The sequence below is a fragment of the Schistocerca cancellata genome, chromosome 11, assembly GCF_023864275.1.
Source record: "Schistocerca cancellata isolate TAMUIC-IGC-003103 chromosome 11, iqSchCanc2.1, whole genome shotgun sequence".
Taxonomy (NCBI): domain Eukaryota; kingdom Metazoa; phylum Arthropoda; class Insecta; order Orthoptera; family Acrididae; genus Schistocerca; species Schistocerca cancellata.
The window spans coordinates 19,022,804-19,042,744 of NC_064636.1; the positions used below are offsets into that span (position 1 = coordinate 19,022,804).

General features: G+C 44.8%; 1 protein-coding gene across 1 annotated transcript in view; it reads left to right on the plus strand.

Moving 5' to 3' along the window:
- The first annotated feature begins 8,002 nt into the window (after positions 1–8,002).
- Positions 8,003–19,941, plus strand: part of LOC126108837 (uncharacterized protein DDB_G0290685-like) — a 60,497-nt gene continuing 48,558 nt past the window's right edge. The window contains exon 1 of the mRNA XM_049914200.1: positions 8,003–8,116. Within this exon, the coding sequence (XP_049770157.1) occupies positions 8,003–8,116 (114 nt within the window). The remainder of the gene's footprint in view (positions 8,117–19,941) is intronic.

Below are 19,941 nucleotides of genomic sequence, written 5' to 3' on the forward strand. Positions count from 1 at the left end.
ACATTTATGCAGTTGTTCCAACGGGATACAAGTTTCTTTTCTTTTTCTGTCCGCCTACAAAGAACTCCCTATCTTGATGTTTGAACCAACTTCCCACAAACTTTTTCACGTCCTTGTTGTCCTGGAACCTCTTCACACACAATGCCTCCTTCAGTGCACGAGACAAATGTAAATCACCAGGTGCTAAAGCAGGACTGTAAGGGGGCTGAAGCAGTACTTCCCAGCCCATTTTGTGGATTGTTTCACGGGTTAATTAGCAACATGAGGACGTGCGTTGTCTTGCTGGAGAATTACACCTCTCCTCTGAGATCCACGACGTCTCTCTCTCGTGGCTGGCTTCACCTTGTTTAAACGCAAATCCGAGGGTAGTACTGGCTGTTCATTGCACGCTGCTCTTCGACATAATCACAAACGACTGGACCTTCAGCATCCAAAACACAGTCAACATGACTTTTCCTCCTGATGTTCGGGTTTTTATTTTTTTCTTGAGAGGTGAGTTGGTGTGCTTCCACTCCTTGTTTTGTCTTTTTCATCCTGGCTCATAATAGTGAACCCAAGTTTCGCCACAAGTTAGAATTTTGTTGAGGAAGTGCTCACCTTCTCTTTCATAACGTTCCTTTAGCTCTGTCCACACTCTCAACCTTGCTTCCTTGTGTAGCCCCGTAAACTCCTGTCGGACCCATCTTGCACATGGTTTGCGGTACATTGTTCTCGACGCGGAAAAAAAGTCTGACATGGCAGAAACTTCATTCCACGCTCGGCAATATAGTGCAACGTCGAACAGCACGCTGTGACTTCAGCAGCTTCTCGTCCACGCACGGTTTCACGTCCCGTGAGACGGCAGCTTATGATGGCCATAGAAGTACGGCTCGGAATGACCCGAGGTCTCTCGAAACGGAGAATAAACAAATCAAGAGCTCGTCAGTAAACAATGGTAAGCGGCAGTTTGCCAGAATCAGAGATGTTAATTGTAAAATGTCAGAGGTGACATTTTCATTCATATTAGTAAAAGTTCCACGAAAAACCGATAAAAGGCACCACTTCGTCAAGTTTCAGATTTTCGCTGTTGGCAGCTTTCTCGATTCGTGTGCAAGTAAGCAATGGTGGCAAATTAGAGCGAAGTATCCAATGTTCGTGTGAAAAACAAGCTTTTCAGTGAGTTTTTGAACGTGTGTGCATACTTATGACTCTGATAAAGACGCAGAATACGTTCCTGAAGACGAAAGCACATCCAGAGTTGTTGATAATCACGTAAATATGAATATTTATCTCTGCAAGTAAACATTACTTACATGAATTTACTCGATAATATGATGCCAATAATTGTAAGGGCTATCCTTGACACTACTTACTTGCCGTAGTAAGAAATCCAGATTAACTGCCTATTGGCTTCTGTCTCGGGTTCTTCGGCCGACGTTCGTCTAACGATTTTACTGACGTTTCGCCAGCACGAGTGGCTGGCATTGTCAAAGCTTCACCCTCCATTGCCGGTGGTGAACTGGAGCCGAGCTCGCGGCCGCAGACTATATGTACCTGGCGCGCCAACGTCCGAGGGCTTCTCCGCGGTCATTCCCGGTGCGGTTCTCCTCTCGCTACCTGCGACGGTCGTTCGCTGCAGTACGGGAAGCCAGGATCCGTTTACCTTAAGGCTTTCCTCTTTCTTGTTGAAACTGTTCGCGTGTTTTTGTGTTTCTACAACTTCTCTGAACAAGCGCGTGTGATAGTGCTTCTCTACAGTCAGAACTTCCGTATCGGCGAATTTTATTACGTGGTCGGTCTCATTCAGTGCCTGCCGATTTCTCCACCTGCCCCAACCTCCAATGTCGCTTATGCTCTTTGATCCTGCTGTTAATGGATCGTCCAGTCATTCCGACATAAACTTTTCCGCACGTGCACGGTACACGGTATATTCCCGACATTGCAAGTGTGTCCGTTTTCTCCTTCGCCGATCTAAGACACTCTTTGAGCTTCCTTGTCGGTTTGAAAATCGTCTTTCCGCCATGTTTGCGCAATATACGGCCGATTCTGTCCGTCACTCTGGGAATGTATGGCAGAAAGTCCGTACCCGACATTTCTTTTTCTGATTCCTTACTTCGCCGAGTGTTTGGCTCTGTTACACTTCTAATATAACTTGTGGAGTACCCATTGCTCCTCAGAACACCTTCCAGCTGTCGCATTTCTCGTCTGAGGTGGTGCTGCTCACATATTCGTCCTGCTCTCCTTACGAGCGTGTTAATCGTACCTCTTTTCTTGCTCGGGTGGTGGTTTGACAGTTTGTGCAGGTATCGGTCAGTGTGTGTCGGTTTTCGATACACGCTGTGTCCCAGGTTTTCGCTGTCCCTTGTGACTGGCACGTCTAGAAATGGCAGTTTCTTGTCCTTTTCTACTTCCATGGTAAATGTTATGTTGGCACGGAGGCTGTTCAAGTGTCTTACGAAGTCACCGAGCTGTTCTTCACCATGGCTCCACACCACGTCGGTAAAATAGATGAATGTCGGCCGAAGAACCCGAGACGGAAGCCAATAGGCAGTTTGTCAACAAGTGGACACGAAAGCCTTTTCGATTTTGTAAATCCAGATTAGTTTTCCGTTCAGTATTACGGTATCCGTTGATGACAACCTGAAAGTGAGGCGGGCAGGCCGGACCGTTCAGAGAGGTCCGGGTTGGAGTCCAGTGCGTTGCGGCGGTTGGCGCGTCTTTTTTGCGCTGTCGCTGACGTCAGCCGCACGTGTCGCAGCACACGTGTTGGCCGGCGTGCTCCCCCACCGGCTGCGTGACGTCACACGCCGGAAGCGCCTCACACACACACACACACACACACACACACACACGCCCCTCCCCATCCACTTGTCCGCGAGGGTGACGGCAGGCAGTTGTGCTGGCCGGCGAGCGGAGACGCGACCGTGTTAACTACCCGCCTCTGCCAATATTTTCCTTGCAAGTTCCGCCACCTTTCCCCTCAGCACAGCCGTTTCTTCCTCCTGCTCCTCGCCGTCAGATAAATGGAACGGCGGAAAGTTCTACGGGACTGGAAGAAGGCCCAGGTCATAGCAGTATATAAGAAGGGTAGAAAATCGGATGCACATAATTACCGGCCAATTTCACCGACATCGATTTGTTGTAGAATCGTGGAACATATTTGTTGTTCAGACACGATGTGACCCTTATAGACTCTGAGAAGCTCATCTGCAGAAACCAGCACGGTTTTAGGAAGGCTCTAGATACCGGCTGCCAGGTTCCTCGGCTTTCGAAAGGCGTTCGACTCAGTTCCGCACTGTCGCTTCCTCCAAAAAGTGCGCCCTTACGGTCTATCCGGTGACATACGCGCGTGGGTAGATAGTTTTCTAACACACAGGGAGCAGTATGTGTCCTGAACGGGGTGACTTCAACAGAAACAAGCGTAACTTCAGATGTGCCCCAGGGCAGCATAATAGGTCCTCTGCTTTTTACGATTCACATAAATGATCTGGTTGGTGGTATTGACAGCGGCATTACACTGTTTGCTGATGATGCTCTAGTCTACAGGATAGTAGTATCACACGAAAGTTGTGAACAAATAATGAGTATTTCCAGAAAATAAATGCGTGCTGTAATGACTGGCAGTTTTCTCTCAGTATTAGTAAGAGTAACCTACTGCGTATAACAAGGCGAAAATCCCCATTAAGGTACGGGTACAAAATAAATGATCAGTCTTTGGAAGCGGTAACACCAGTCAAGTATCTGGGAGTGACTATTCGAAATGATCTCAAATGGAACGATCAGATTACGCAAGAAACAGGTAAGACGAACTCTAGATTGCGGTTTATTGGTAGAATCTTAACGCCATGCAGTCCTTCAATAAAGGAAATAGCTTCGTCCAGTCTTATTGTTCGTCTGTATAGGACCTTTACCAGTTGGGCCTGATTCAAGAGACTGAGAAGGTCCAAAGGAGAGCGGCAAGATTCGCGACTGGTACATTTAACCATGGCGAGAGCGTTACAAATCTCATAGACAGTTTGAAGTGGGACACACTTCCAGAAAGACGGCGCGCAAAACACAAGGGGCTGGTCAGTAAATTCCATAATCGGATCATCGCCGAGGATGTAGAGCATATATTATTACCACCAACTTTCAAATCGCGCAATGATGACCATTCGAAGATAGGGAAATTAGAGCTCGTACTGAGGCGTTCAGACAGTCGTTTTTCCGTCGTGCGATCCGCGAGTGGAACAGTGGGGCGGAAATATGACTGGCGCCAATTGTGCTCTCCGGAACACACCGCTTGGTGGCTAGCGGAGTATATATGTAGATGTAGTGAGTCTAATGACGTTAACAAAGAAACACCGTGGCTGGACAACTGTGAACTGGGGCGTGACTCGGCATCCTCCGTTCGTACCCCACAAGGCAGTGCCCGTCGCTGCAGAACACTACAGCCAACTAGCCCTGAGGCTTTCAACGGACCGTGCTGTTGTACACAGGGAAGTCGCGACGCTAGAAAAATTGTTGCGAATTCCAGAAATGCCCGCACACAATCCGCGTTTCTTGCCAGAATTGGCAGTTGTCCCCCCCCCCCCCCCCCCCCAGCGTAAACAAACGTAATATACTGTGCATGAAGAGGGAAACAGACACCCTGCTGCATTACTACACGATCACCGTAAGTAGCCACACCCGCACGAAGTGTCTAGGACTTGCGTACGGAGCGATTTAAAACTGGACGACTACATAAAATAGCAGGCAGGGCGGATACTGGAGTCCTCAGGATGTGCTCTGTCAACAAACGAGGCGTCGTCCGACCAGTGCTTGGATATTGCGTGTCGGTGAGGGATCCCCCACCAGGTAGGGTTGGCGGTGGATGTAAGGGATATCAGACGAGAGCAGCGCTTTCCGTGACCGGTTCAGTAAGCTCGAGAGAATTGCGGAGATGCTCAGCTAACTCATTCTATACCACTGACACACCTACTGTTACAAATCCGAAAATCCGATGGGTGCGCTCGTACAAGAGTTCAGCAGTATATCGCTGACTGCGACGTACAGTGGATTTTCCCCGCGAACCGTACGCCATTGGAACAGGAGAGCGGTAAGCGGCGGTGGTACAGAAAGTACCCTCCAACACGCACCGTAACGTCGGTTGTGGAGCATAGACGTAGGTGTAGATGTAGATCAGTGAGCAAGTAGCGTCGAACAAACAACCGCGATTGCCTGGTCACGGGAACGTCAGTCGCAAAGTTTTTTTTAATCCAAATTTTTTTTTCGTCATCAGTCTACTGACTGGTTTGATGCGGCCCGCCACGAATTCCTTTCCTGTGCTAACCTCTTCATCTCAGAGTAGCACTTGCAACCTACGTCCTCAATTATTTGCTTGACGTATTCCAATCCCTGTCTTCCTCTAACAGTTTTTGCCCTCTACAGCTCCCTCTAGTACCGTGCAAGTCATTCCCTCATGTCTTAGCAGATGTCCTATCATCCTGTCCCTTCTCCTTATCAGTGTTTTCCACATATTCCTTTCCTCTCCGATTCTGCGTAGAACCTCCTCATTCCTTACCTTATCAGTCCACCTAATTTTCAACATTCGTCTATAGCACCACATCTCAAATGCTTCGATTCTCTTCTGTTCCGGTTTTCCCACAGTCCATGTTTCACTACCATACAATGCTGTACTCCAGACGTACATCCTCAGAAATTTCTTTCTCAAATTAAGGCCGGTATTTGATATTAGTAGACTTCTCTTGGCCAGAAATGCCCTTTTTGCCATAGCGAGTCTGCTTTTGATGTCCTTGCTCCGTCCGTCATTGGTTATTTTACTGTCTACGTAGCAGAATTCCTTAACTTCATTGACTTCGTGGCCATCAACCCTGATGTTAAGTTTCTCTAATCCAAATACAGAAAACGAAATCAGCTTGTGTCCAATTTTTTACCAGAATATGGGAGGGTCATTCATAATTAAAGAAACGAATTGGTCTGCGGAAAAATCTGTTTGTAGGGCAAGTTTGGTACTTTTATGGCTCTAAGTTGGCATCACTCGGATGAACCCTGATCAGCTGATGTGTCAACATTGTTTTGTTTGTAACCTCAAAAATACATTTCAAGACGGCGAGTCTGCTTGAAACCTTTGCATTAATTGAACAACGTTCTGTTATTCGTTTTTTACATTCTGAGGGTGAGAAACCAGTGAATATATACTGCAGAAGCAATGCCTAGCAGATGCTGAACTTTTGGACTATAAGTACAAAGAAAGGTGTCCGAATAATTTTGTGCAATGTTTTTTTGTTTATTAATCGGTGTGTTTATATTCGCAGTATGGCTGTTGATGATATATCGATATTTCTCTCAAATATATATTGGCGATGTTCTTGCCCGATAGGTCGATATATCGATATGAAAATGGCAATACGAGTCCAGATATTTTTATTTTACAGTTTTTTCGCAATTTTCGGTAAATATATGAAATTGTTCTTTTGAAATGGTAGAACATAAATTTACTATTTACTATCACTGTGGGGAGGAGTCTTGTATTTTTCGCGCTCCCATCATGTCCGATCTTTCTCTTCGACTGTGTGAAGCAGGCGTAGGTGGCACAGAAGTCCAATTGCACTGGGGGGGGGGGGGGGGGAGATGGAATTACAAGATTTCTGATGTGGGGAAATAGCACACAAGTGGCGTTAAAAATCATTTTTAGCGCAACTCCTGTGTTGTTCCTTCACATCGGCGTTGTTGAAAAACCGTTGCTGAAAATAATGAACGAAGATCTAAATGGCAACATCGCCTGCGGTGGAAATGCTGACGTAATGGGCGCTCGGCGCTACCAACAGAAACGCCAACGTTTAGCTTCAGCACGCAGTTTTGACACTACAGCTGCTCGGTCGCTGGCGTTGGCAGAAATGGAAAAAAAGAGGGATGTCGTCACGAAGTGTTCCGGCAAATGCGATATGTAGTGAAACCGAACGACGTCCCCATCGGACACCTTTTGTCGTGGCATATGCCTGCAGTTTCCATTGTTAGCAAAGTGGTTATGGCCAAGCACGAGCGTGCATCGTTTTCAAATGGTTGAAATGGCTTTGAACAATATGGGACGTAACTTCTGAGGTCATCAGGCCCAAGAACTACTTAAACCTAACTAACCTAAGGACAGCACACACATCCATGCCCGAGGCAGGATTCGAACCTGCGACCGTAGCGGTCGCGCAGTTCCAGACTGTAGCGCCTAGAACCGCTCGGCCACCCCGGCCGGCGCATCGTTTTCCTTCCAGTTGTTGATCTGGAGGGGGATACGCAGGCTGTTAGCTTGTTGCCGTACATAATATGTAATAATAGTTCAATAATCAACAACGGGCAGTTTATTTGCAATGTGCATCCCATGTTTTTGTAGGCCGGTACGTCGATATGTTTATCGTCGATTAATATTTTTTGGATATTTCTAGGACCGATAACGATATTTTTCCGATGTCGATATACCGGATTTCACACATTTTTAAAAGTATCGACAATTCTGCTGACTTGCAGTGTGTTTTTGAGGTACCATAGACATTGTTATGGCGTTCCTTACAAAAACTGGTATGTACTTCATATCTGCGCTTTATTTATTATTACTGAAATTTCACTAATACGAAGGGAAATATAATACGTCATGTCTGTCCGAATAATTTTGTGAGTCACTGTACATCGACTGGGGAGTGTGAAACCGCAGCAAAGTAATGAAAGCTTACGCTAGACAAAGCACGAGGCACTTGTCGCTGGGACTTCAGTGTGTGAGAGCTGCTTACTTTTTCCATGCCTGTGCCAGGAACGTGCTGACGCGACCCGCGCTAGCTGCCCCTCCAGCTGTACAGTTGTGTGTGTGTGTGTGTGTGTGTGTGTGTGTGTGTGTATGCTTGCCCCATTTAACCGTTCGTCCCAGGTGCAGGCGCTTCGCGGAAAATCCCCATCGTGTGGTGGGAGCCGTAGTTAACAAGTCCCTGCTACCCGCAGAGCAGGGAAGTTCGATTTGTTCGCACAGCCAGTGCGTGAGTGAGTGCGTGCGTGCGTGATGCGGGCGGCAGTGTGTGGCAGCGAGCTGTTCTGGAGACCACTGCGGCGGAAGCGCCGCAAATGGCGGAAGCCCGCAGATAGGACGAGGCAGCGCCGGTGTACCTACAGCTCTGTTTGTACGGCTGTGTGTGTGTGTGTGTGTGTGTGTGTAAGTACACATGGCAAGGCAGCGTGCCAGCCGTACATTGACCTCTATGGTGCATACGCGGTGTCTCTGCTAAGCTGTTATCAGCTAAGGTATTTCCTAGGCCGTTCAGGATGATATCGTAATTATTTGACGGTGCGCCGTGGTAGTCCAAATGTAACATAAAAAATATACATTCTGTCCTCATCCAAATAGACTGTGAAAAAAAAAAGTCTTCAATAAAGGAGGTATCGTCCCATTTCATAGCTGTTCCGGGTGTTCCAAAAGAATATCGGAGTTTTAAGGCTTCGTAGTATTTACTGCATACAGCGTAAATTAATTATAAATTACACGGCGAATGAAAGTGTACCTCAGATAGTTTTTCTTACAAGTGTTCATTGTGAGCACCATTTACCACATGGTGATTACGAGAGTTCTTCAGACGTCATGATCAGTGGACCTGAACAAATTGTTGCAGCAACTGCTTCAGTCCTGAAACTTTCTGGCAGATTAAAAGTGTGTGTCGGACCGAGACTCGAACTCGGGACCTTTGCCTTTCGCAGGCAAGTGCTAGTTCTGCTAGGTTCGCAGGAGAGCTCTTGCGAAGTTTGGAAGGTAAGAGATCAGATACTGGCGGAAGTGAAGCTGTGAGGACGGGGCGTGAGTCGTGCTTGGGTAGCTCAGTTGGCAGAGCACTTGCCCGCGAAAGGCAAAGGTCCCCGAGTGCAACCTAAAGTGCACAGACAGCTACATCATCATTCCACAGAAAGTATAAGCTCCGGCTATCACAGATATTTTTCTACAGAAGATATAGAACTGCTATAAAGTCCTGAATCGATAACGGTTTGGCTCAAGGCTTAAGATAAAATAATCGATTCTCAAACTTCCTGGCAGATAAAACTGTGTGTCGGACCGAGACTCGAACTCGGGACCTTTGCCTTTCGCGGGCAAGTGCTCTCCCTAATGATGGCGCTCGCGTAATGGACAGCTAGGGGTGGGCAAACGGTCCTCGCGTTCGAACGGGCTCGACATTTTCCAGTATGGCGTAGCCGTTCGACACGAGCTTCGAGCCTGGTCGAACAATCGCGGGACATTTGTCTCGCGCGTCGCGAGTACAAAAGGATATGCGAGAAACTACGAACTAAGCACAAGAAGAAGCTATGGGTCAGCTAAAAAAATGTGACAATTTCTTGAAACTCGGAAGGAAAAAGCGTCAAATCTTACCGCTGCACAACCTGCTTCTGTATTTTAATACATTTGCAGCGAGAGTCCTCATCCTACACCGATATGCATGCATGTATAAAGATTTATGCTGATTCTTAAGTAAGCGTAAGACGCGAAGACAAAAGTGTAGCCCTGCAAAATAATTACTAGCTAAATTATTTTCTAATATTACTGTTATTCTATTTGTTTGTGGGAGACTAATGTTTTACTAAGTGGGTTGCGAAGTAGAATTTCAATCTCTGTATAAGTTCAAGGATCAAATGCCTAACGAACTTCGACCATAAATATAATAGACTGGCCCTGACGTCATTTTCGTGGCTCCAACATATCTGGGCTGAAGTCACGTGAATGTTGGCAAAACACGGTTGTTTCGAGTTGCGCTTATGGCTGTACTCAGCGTTTTGTCGGGGGAAAATGGCGTTACATTTCACGTGTGTTTCTATGATAGTGCAGATGCGTTTATTGAAATCTGCTGAAGTGACTTTTATACTTTTTTTTTACACTTCAAATAGAGTATCACGCAAATTAAAGTGTTGAAAGTGATGCCTGTAAAGTGAAACTAGTATTACATTTTGGAAAGCAGCCTATCTGTGATGATTCGGTTACAGAAGTAAGTATAACTGTTTCTCGTTCCTACTCATAGGTTCCTTAAGGATGAAAACCGAAGGCAGCTTTGGATACAGGCCCTCAAACGGAAAAACTTTAAGCTATCTGCACATACACGCCTTTGCTCAAAGCACTTCGCGGACAAGTGTTTTGATAGGTTACTTATTATTAGAATGTATATTTGTAATTTATATTTACAGTGTCTTGTCATTTTTAGTCCTAAGCCCCAAAATTATTTTCTGAAACTTCAAAGTCTCACATTTCATCTAAAATATCACTTTTTAAACTGATAGTTTAAACTTTTGTAAAAATAGTAGGAACTGAACCTTTGAAGTGCACCTAAAATTGATACTCTAAAATGGACCTGCTCCTAAAGTCGACAATTTTGGCACCTGTAGTTGACATAATTCCCATATCCCATTTTCTTTTATAAGTGACTAGAGCTCATAACGCGGCGAATCCAATGTTTAAAGTTTCGACACGAGCCCACTCTTACTGTTTAAAACAATTTTAATGACACTTTACTTTAATTGATAGTTTATAGTCATTTCGTCCCGCTGCCCATCAGAGTGCCGTTCGCTGTATTTGTTAGATTTTATAAATGGTGCTGCGAACAAATCCAGGTCAACTGTAGTTCTAGCATCATTTTTGGCAAATTAAAAAGAAATTTTCGTTGGAAGCGTTTGGCAGTCAATTGAGAAATTTGGGGAAAATACGATACAAACATAGGATGGCAGACCGCTGATTTGAAATCCTGCCACGTTTTGCCAACAGTCCCGTGGTTTACGTTGAAGCCACACCAGCCCTATAGCTTCTGCACAGCAAGGCCGGTCTACTAGTATCTATGGTCGAAGCTAACAAACGAAATATATCTCGGCGATTTAATACGACCGGAATGCTAGCCTTGGACGTTGTAGCATAACACGTCACTAGCTCGCGGGATGAGCGAAAGCTCGAGAACTGGCCAGAATCAAGATGGAAATCTCTTATTTAGTTGTTAGTTGCCGTTGTTACATATGACTTGCAACCTTTAGTCCGTGGTTCACAGTTATTTTTATTTTTAAAACACACAGTGCATTAAAAACGCTAAGCCTGGTTGTGAACGTAGTACGAGTAACAGTCACTAGGTCGCGGGCTAATCGAAAGACCGAACAGAACCCGAGATTTCCCGAACTGCGACTTAAAAGTGTTCGAACAGTTCGAGTCGTGTTCAAACACAGCTCTAATGACAGCAGTTAGGAAAATACGCTGTTACACTACGCAGCGATTACACTGTTACACTAAGCAGCGATTACAGTGCTACACTACGCAGCAATTACACTTCGGTTAGGCCAAAGTACTAGATGCTTGGCAATTGTGATGAATCAAATGGTGCAAATGATGGGGCTCGGGTTCGTCGGCCGTCGTAATTTAATTTATTATTTACTACAGAAAGTGTTTGGTAATGTTGATTGTCGCCGACTTACGTGGTGGGCCTTAATCAAAATGGCATTTCATTCAATTTTGATTTACAATTAAATACTTTTGTGAAGTTCTCTTTTTTAACAATATTAATCTTCAGTGGAATTAGACTCGCTGAATCTTAAAACATGAGTATATAAATTGAACAATGTAATAAACTTTTCATATTAATTTCCTCGGCTAGTCAGTTCACTTTAAAGCAAAAAATCTTTAGTTATTAATTACAATTGCGGCCCACACACGCGCGAGAGTATTTTTTCTTACCTCCGTTAACCATTGCATTGTAGTCGGAGTCCTGGCTCTGGCTCTCGGCTGTGGTAACTGAAAATAAGAATCTTAAAGCTACGTATTTTCTGTTGCGTCGAGCGGCTGTGAAGAAAAATGAATATTATAATAGCGGGCGAGTTTTTCGCTTCCGCTAAATTTGGTAAGTTCATATCGCCACGTAATGGCGTCGTTGACTGCATCGGCCGCTGCGATTGTTGCACTGTAAATTACTCGAATGCAGGTTAATTCAAGGAAGGCGGACATGAAATCGGGATCACCTTTTGCAAATTAAAAGTGCACAATAATATTAAATGAATATATTAGCTGCTTAATTAGTACAAATATGCGTACATTTGCCAGCACACGCAAGATGTCCGTCTACACGCAATCAAGACAAGAGAAGAAGTGAAGACGACTAAAAAATTAACAAAAGAGCGTATCTTGTCGTCTCTTTCGATCATTTTGTTATATTTCTTTGCCCTCGAAACTTACACAGAGAAATTATTATAATACGGATACTTGAGAAAAATGTATATTATTCAATTTTTAAATGGCTCTTCTTTATAAATACTATTTTTTAAGTCTCTTCTTACTATTTCATTGGGGACGCTATATGGGGGAAAAATAGAGCGTAAATGAATATGGAACGCACCAAGTATATACGAACATATAAAAAGTTTCAGCTCCTTCGTTATGTAAGATTAAAGGTACGTTGGGAGTCATTGTAACGCACTGTGGCTAGAATAACCGTTTCATTACCCACAAAAAAATGTTAAATTTACTGACAAAACGAAGACTCTAGACATTTTTTGCATCTGTCTGTATTGGATAGATTGTTTCAGTCGATGTAGTTGGGAGCGTGTGTGTGTTGCGTGTTCATCGCACGTGCTTGAGCGACACGAAGTACAGCTGTTGTTTGCTTCTGTGTCACGTCCTGGGAGGCAGGCATGGAGTCTTCTTTGCGGCCTGCCTGCTTCTCCGACTGGTTCTCGTGTCGTGCTTGCTCGCGAGGCACTACTGATACACGGCAGACAAAGCGGGGTGCAGGCAGCCAACTATCGATCAGTATTACTACGCAGGCAGGCGGAGCGGAACTGACAGTACGACATATTGGTTGCTTACGGGCAGTGCTACCAACCTAATTTACATGCTGGCCAACGTCTGCCAAACTCAGTAAGTAACAAATGAATTATAGCTCGGGCTCAATATTCTACAACGTTTCTCACTAAGGACAGGACGAAATGTGTTTATTACGAAGTATGTACTTCAGTCTTCGGTTTCCGCGCGTGTCGTAAATATTTAAAGTTTTATCTCCGGTGAACCAGTAGCGTTACGGGGCCTGACATGAAATTCCCGTGCAAATCTTAATGTCCAGCACGACAATAAGGTCCGGAACTGACAAATACGACCCCGACTGCGTAATGAAATGTTCAACTCACTGCGAGAGTCAAGTGTCGCCGCTGCGGGCGCGATTCGTGAAAGCAGGGGGGAACACCCTGTCAAAACTTAGAATAAACAGTTCTCACGTATTAAAGTACACTACTGGGCATTAAAATTGCTACACCTAGAACAAATACAGATGATAAAACGGGTATTCATTCGACAAATATAGTAGAACTGACATGTGATTACATTTTCACGCAATTTGGGTGCATAGATCCTGAGAAATCAGCACCCAGAACAACCACCTCTGGCCGTAATAACGGCCTCGATACGCCTCGGCATTGAGTCAAGCAGAGCTCGGATGGCGTGTACAGGTACAGCTGCCCATGCAGCTTGAACGCGATACCACAGTTCATCGAGAGTAATGACTGGCGTATTGTGACAAGCCAGTTGCTAAGCCACCATTGACCAGATGTTTTCAATTGGTGAGAGATCCGGAGTATGTGCTGGCCAGGGCAGCAGTCGAACATTTTCTGTATCCAGAAAGCCTCGTACAGGATCTGCAACATGCAGTCGTGCATTCTCCTGCCGAAATGTAGGTTTCGCAGGGATGGAATGAAGGGCAGAGCCACGGGTCGTAACACATATGAAATAGCGTCCACTGTTCAAAGCGTCGTTAATGCGAACAAGAGGTGACCGAGACGTGTAACCAGTGGCACCCCATATCGTCACGCCGGGTGATACGACAGTATGGCGATGACGAATACGCGCTTCCAATGTGCGTTCACCGCGATGTCGCCAAACACGGATCCGACCATCCTGATACTGTAAACAGAACCTGGATTCATCCGAAAAAAATGACGTTTTGCCATTCGTGCACCCAGGTTCGTCGTCTACACCATCGCAGGCACTCCAGTCTGTGATGCAGCGTCAAGGGTAACCGCAGCCACGGTCTCCGAGCTGATAGTCTGTGCTGCTGCAAACTTCGTCGAACTGTTCATGCAGATGGTTGTTGTCCTGCAAACGTCCCCATCTGTTGACTCAGGGATCGAGACGTGGCTGCACGATCCGTTACAGCCGTGCGGATAAGATGCCTGTCATCTCGACTGCTAGTGATACGAGGCCGTTGGGATCCAGCACGGCGTTCCGTATTACTCTCCTGAACCCACCGATTCCATACTCTGCTAACAGTCATTGGATCTCGACCAACGCGAGCAGCAATGTCGCGTTACGATAAACCGGAATCGCGATAGGCTACAATCCGACCTTTATCAAAGTCGAAAACGTGATGGTGCGCATTTCTCCTCCTTACACGAGGCATCACAACAACGTTTCACCAGGCAACGCCGGTCAACTGCTGTTTGTGTATGAGAAATAGGTTGGAAACTTTCCTCATGTCAGCACGTTGTAAGTGTCGCCACTGGCGCCAGCCTTGAGTGAATGCTCTGAAAAGCTAATCGTTTGCATATCACAGCATCTTCTTCCTGTCGGTTAAATTTCGCGTCCGTAGCACGTCGTATTCGTGGTGAAGCAATTGTAATGGCCAGTAGTGTATTTCGAAGGAGACCATATGAAGGGTAAGCGTGGAAAAATTTTGTGGAGAACGTTCCGGAATATTTTGAGGCGACCTGCGGACCTGGTATTGATGTGTGTCAAAAAATGCGTGTCGTTCACAAAGCAAGAGAAACTGGATACGCAACCGCGGGCGGGAGACTGCACGAGGAACGCAAAGAAAACAGCTGAGCTGTACAGACGGCACTATCAGGTACTCCAAACCGTCTCCTTCCACTCACTTTCATTAAAGGAATCGTTCAAATGAGCTGTGGAGCATGTAACGTACTAACCAACCGACAAACGGTTGGGTAGTTTCACGTTCCGTGGCTCACTTGCACGATTCATCGTAGTCATACGGAACGAGTCATTTTACATTCATATAACAGTTCACATGTGACCATTTACATTTAATTTAGTTTGTTAAAATGGAGATGTAGGTTAGCGAATCCTATCCGCCACCTTTTACACAGAACAAAAAAGAAATTATTCTACCGGATAGGAGGAATTGTGAAGGAGGTAGCAGTTTGTTACGAACAACTTAAATTGGAAGGAACAGATGGAAAATGTTGTGGAGAAGGCTAACCAAAGAGTGCGTTTTATTAGCAGAACACTTAAAGTTCAAAGAAGAGCGGCACGTTTTGTGTTATCGCGAAATATGGGAGAGAGTGTCACGTAAATGTTACACGATTTGGGCTGGACATCACTAAAAGAAAGAGGTTTTTCATTGCGACGGAATCTTCTCACGAAATTCCAATCACCAACTTTCTCATCAGAATGCGAAAATATTTTGTTGACACCGACCTACATATGGAGAAACGATCACCACGATAAAATAAGGGAAATCACAGGTCGTACGGAAAGATTTACGTGTTCGTTCTTTCCGCGCGCTATACGAGGTTGGAATAATAGAGAGCTGTGAAGATGGTTCGAGGAACCCTCTGCCAGGCACTGAAATGTGATTTGCAGAATATCCATGTAGGTGTAGATAGATGTTTTCAGATTTTATTTCGCTCTGTGACAGACATTGTATATAATTTGTTAAGTCACCAAAATCTTTCGTTGCAGCATTGTGCACGCGTTTTTGTGCTTAAGGGGCTCCGGAAAGGCTCAAAATCATGAAAAGTTCAATTTTTACTTTTTTGCGTTTTCTGAATCTGCAGACTATTACCTTTTAATAGATATATAATTTATTCAATTCCGAAGACTACAACTATTTTTAAATTTTTTTTGAAATGTGTTCTACATAGGCGTGACCCACTGTGGCGCTGTGCGATATGTTAATTACCTTGGTGACGGTGATTCTAAAAGTTTCAAACATGTTCAAGGACTTAAGCCCTATGGTGATGATGTTGTAGTGCAGAAATTTGAGTGTGTTGGACACGTACAGAAGCGAATGGGAACAAGACTTCGGCGACTGAAAGCTTCGTACAAAAAACAAAAACTCATTGATGGTAAAGGGTTGGATGGGAAGGGAAGGTTAACTGACAGTGTAATTGACAAAATACAGAACTGTTATGCAATGGCTATTAGGCAAAATACACAAAGTGTCGACGAAATGAAGAAGGCTGTTTGGGCTCTTTTTTTTTTCATACTTCTTCAACCGATGAAAATCCCCAACATAGCTTGTGTCCCAAAGAAGAAGACAGTTGGTGTAAATATAACAAAGGATTGCTAACTGGTGAAGTGTACACTCATAAGCATAGTCTGCCTCATGCAATAATGGAGGTGATAAAACCTATTTTCAGAGACTTAGCAGCACCTGAACTGTTGAAAAAGTGTATTCACGGAAAAAGTCAAAACCCCAATGAAAGTGTAAATAGTGTTATACGGTCGAGAATCCCCAAGACTGTATTTCTTGGAATAGAAACACTTCACTTTGGTGTGTATGATGCTGTTGCGACTTTCAATGATGGCAACATTGTAAGGTGCAAGGTATTTAGAAATATGGGAATGAAGATAGGTTCTAACACGGTACGAGCGATGCTTGCTTTAGACAAGGAACGCCTTCGGGCTGCAGACAGGGCTGTAAAGTGTCTAGAAATACAAGCAAGAGTAAACAGGAGGAGGAACAAGAGGAAGCTGGAGGAGGAGTTTGCAGAGGATGAAGATAATCCATCCTATGGACCTGGAATGCACTAAAAAGTTAATCCAATCTTTGTCGCTCGATTCCCAAAACTTTTATTTTCTCATACTAATTACATGTTTTCTAAGGATCTTCCAAACATATTTGTTTCGAACTTTCAGTAAATGTTACACAGTACCTTCTGCATAATTTAACACAGCCTTTTTCCAAAAAACTGTATATTTTTGAATATATAAATAAAAAATTGCAAAAAAAATGTTGTGAATTTTCATTACAATTGAAAAAAAAATCATCTTTAATAACTGAACTAAAATTTTGTAAAATCCCTGTGTTAAGTTGTAGCCCATATTACAATAAATAATCTGTAAAAAGTTCAACTTCCTACCTCAAATACTTTGTGAGGAAAGATGTAATTTATAAGCGTTGTTTTAACATTGCAAGTATAGGGCGTTCCGGAGCCCCTTAACGTAACTATATCGGAATAGTTGAACTTTTCTTTCCTTTTTTTCTGGTGTCGTTACAGCACGGAAGTGCTGTTAGAAATATGTTTGAAAAGGCCGCCCACAAAATCGCATCTTTGACGTGAAGGCTGTCTCCAAATTCTATGCACACCAGCCACTAAATGCTGGCCCCCATTTTGAGTGTCCCAGAGGTTGGACCCTTCCGACGCGTCCGTCAGGAGGCCTGAAGATGGCGTAGTATGTCGCCGAAACTGGTAGTCCAATCAAATAACAATTTGGAAATCTAGACGGCCGAGAGATGTTTGATTTGACATTCTGTACTGAACAACGGAGGTCCCGTAACCATCTGTGAAAAGGTGGGCGTACGGAGAGGTAACAGTAACGTTAAAAAACGTGTAAAGAGATGCTGCATCTCGCGGCAGTGGGCATCCATGCCGCCACTTCACAAGCAATTCGACCAGCCGCGATTTACCGGTAGGTGACGGGTACCGGTTTCATGTCGGACAACGACTACTGTGAGCGTGCGTCTACACGTTGATGAAGTGTGTGGTGTGGACTCTCCCGTCTTCCAAAGTGTCAACAGCCTTGTCCAGAGGGCTACACACACACACACAGACACGTACGCACACGTTGCTTGTTTGATGAACACGCAGATGAACTATAGAACCTCGACTGTCCTAATAACCGACGTTAACGCCACAGAAAATGTCTGGCACTATTTGGAACAGCGGATGAGAGATGGCAATATGATATCTTCCCAAGTAGGTACGAGTGGCGTTTGGAAACTACTTACGTGTTTCGGGGTAAACCCCTTTTATTTTTCGACAGAGTCTCCTTTTAGACTTATACACTTCGTCCAATGCTGTTCTAATTTCTTGAACCCTTCCGAGTAATAGGAATTGTCCAAATAATTGAATAAAATCTTTGTCCCGCCAGCCATTTCTTCAAACTGCGGAACAAATAGTAGTCCGAGGGAGCCAAGTCTGGAGAATAGGGGGGATGTGAAACGAGTTAGAACGCTAATTCCATTCATTTTGCGACCACAACTGCTGAAATGTGTGCTGGTGCATTCTCGTGATGGAAAAGGGCTTTTTCTGCGGTCCAATCCCTGGCGTTTTCCTTGCAGCTCCGTTTTCAAACGGGCAAAAATGATGAATAATATGCACCTGTAATAGTTTTACCCTTTTCCAGATAGTTTGTGAGGATTATGCCTTGCGAATGCCAAAAGAGAGTCGGCATAACCTTTCCGGCCGAAGGAATGGTCTTCGCCTTTTTTGGTGCGGATTCTCCCTTGGTAACCCATTGTTAGGATTGTTGTTTGCTATCAGTAGTATAATACTGTATCCATGTTTCATCCTTAGTGACAGCACAATGCTTAAAGTCCTGCAGATTCTTCCTGAACAGCTGCAAACCATCCTTGCAACACTTCACACGACTCCGTATTTGGTCAAGCATGAGCAATCACAGAACCCATCTTGCGGATAGCTTTTTCATGTCCAAATGTTTATGCAAGACATTATGTACCGGTTCATTCGAGATGCCCACAGCTCTAGCAATCTCACGCACCTTAACTCTTCTGTCATCCTTCACCATATCATGGATTTTATCAATGATTTCTGGAGTCGTAACCTCCACAGGGAGTCCAGAACGATCAGTGTCACTTGTGCCCATATGGCCACATCGAAAATTTTGAACCGCGGGACTGCTACGGTCGCAGGTTCGAATCCTGCCTCGGGCATGGGTCTGTGTGATGTCCTTAGGTTAGTTAGGTTTAAGTAGTTCTAAGTTCTAGGGGACTGATGACCTCAGATGTTGAGTCCCATAGTGCTCAGAGCCATTGAAAATTTTGAAACCGCTTATAAACTGTTCTCATCGAAGGTGCAGAGTCACCGTAATGTTCATCAACCTCCTCTTTAGTCTCCTGAGGCTTTTTGCATTTCACAAAGTAATGTTTAATCACCACACGAAATTCTTTTTCGTCCATTTTTTGACAATCACTCGACTTCCTTGATTCACACGAATGCTAAACACGAAGAAATAGACGAATATGGCTGAAACTTGGTGTGCGTTCTTTCCAAAGATGCTACTAACTAAACATGACCTCGGTACGCGCCGGTGGTGCCATCTCTCGGACTTTGCACAGACTTATCAAACGGCTCTGTACCTGTAGGTGATTTCACTATATGTGAGTGACTGTAGCTGGATAGCCGGCCGGAGTGGTCGAGCGGTTCTAGGCGCTACAGTCTGGAAGTGCGCGACCGCTACGGTCGCAGGTTCGAATCCTGCCTCGGGCATGGATGTGTGTCATGTCCTTAGGTTAGTTAGGTTTAAGTAGTTCTAAGTTCTAGGGGACTGATGACCTCAGTAGTTCAGTCCCATAGTGCTCAGAGCCATTTTTTGAATCACTTCTGAGACCAACATCCTGTAAAGTATTTTTTGATGATAATTAATTGAAACCCTCAGCTGCCGACATGTGTTGTTGATACACCTCGACGGGGACAGCTATAAATCTGTACCCCGACCGGGATTCGAACCCACCATCTCCTGATTACATGGCAGAAGTTCTATCTATCTGAGCCACCGAGGACACAGACGAATAGCGCGACTGCAGGGACTTATCCCTTGCACTCCTCCCGTGAGACCCACATTCCCAACTGTCCACAATCTACGTACGTAATGGGCGTAATAGATATTTGTCCATCCACTCATTACTCGCGCACACTTTGGCGATTGCCGTAAGAGTTCGGGCAACCTGTACGCATTCGCACAGACGA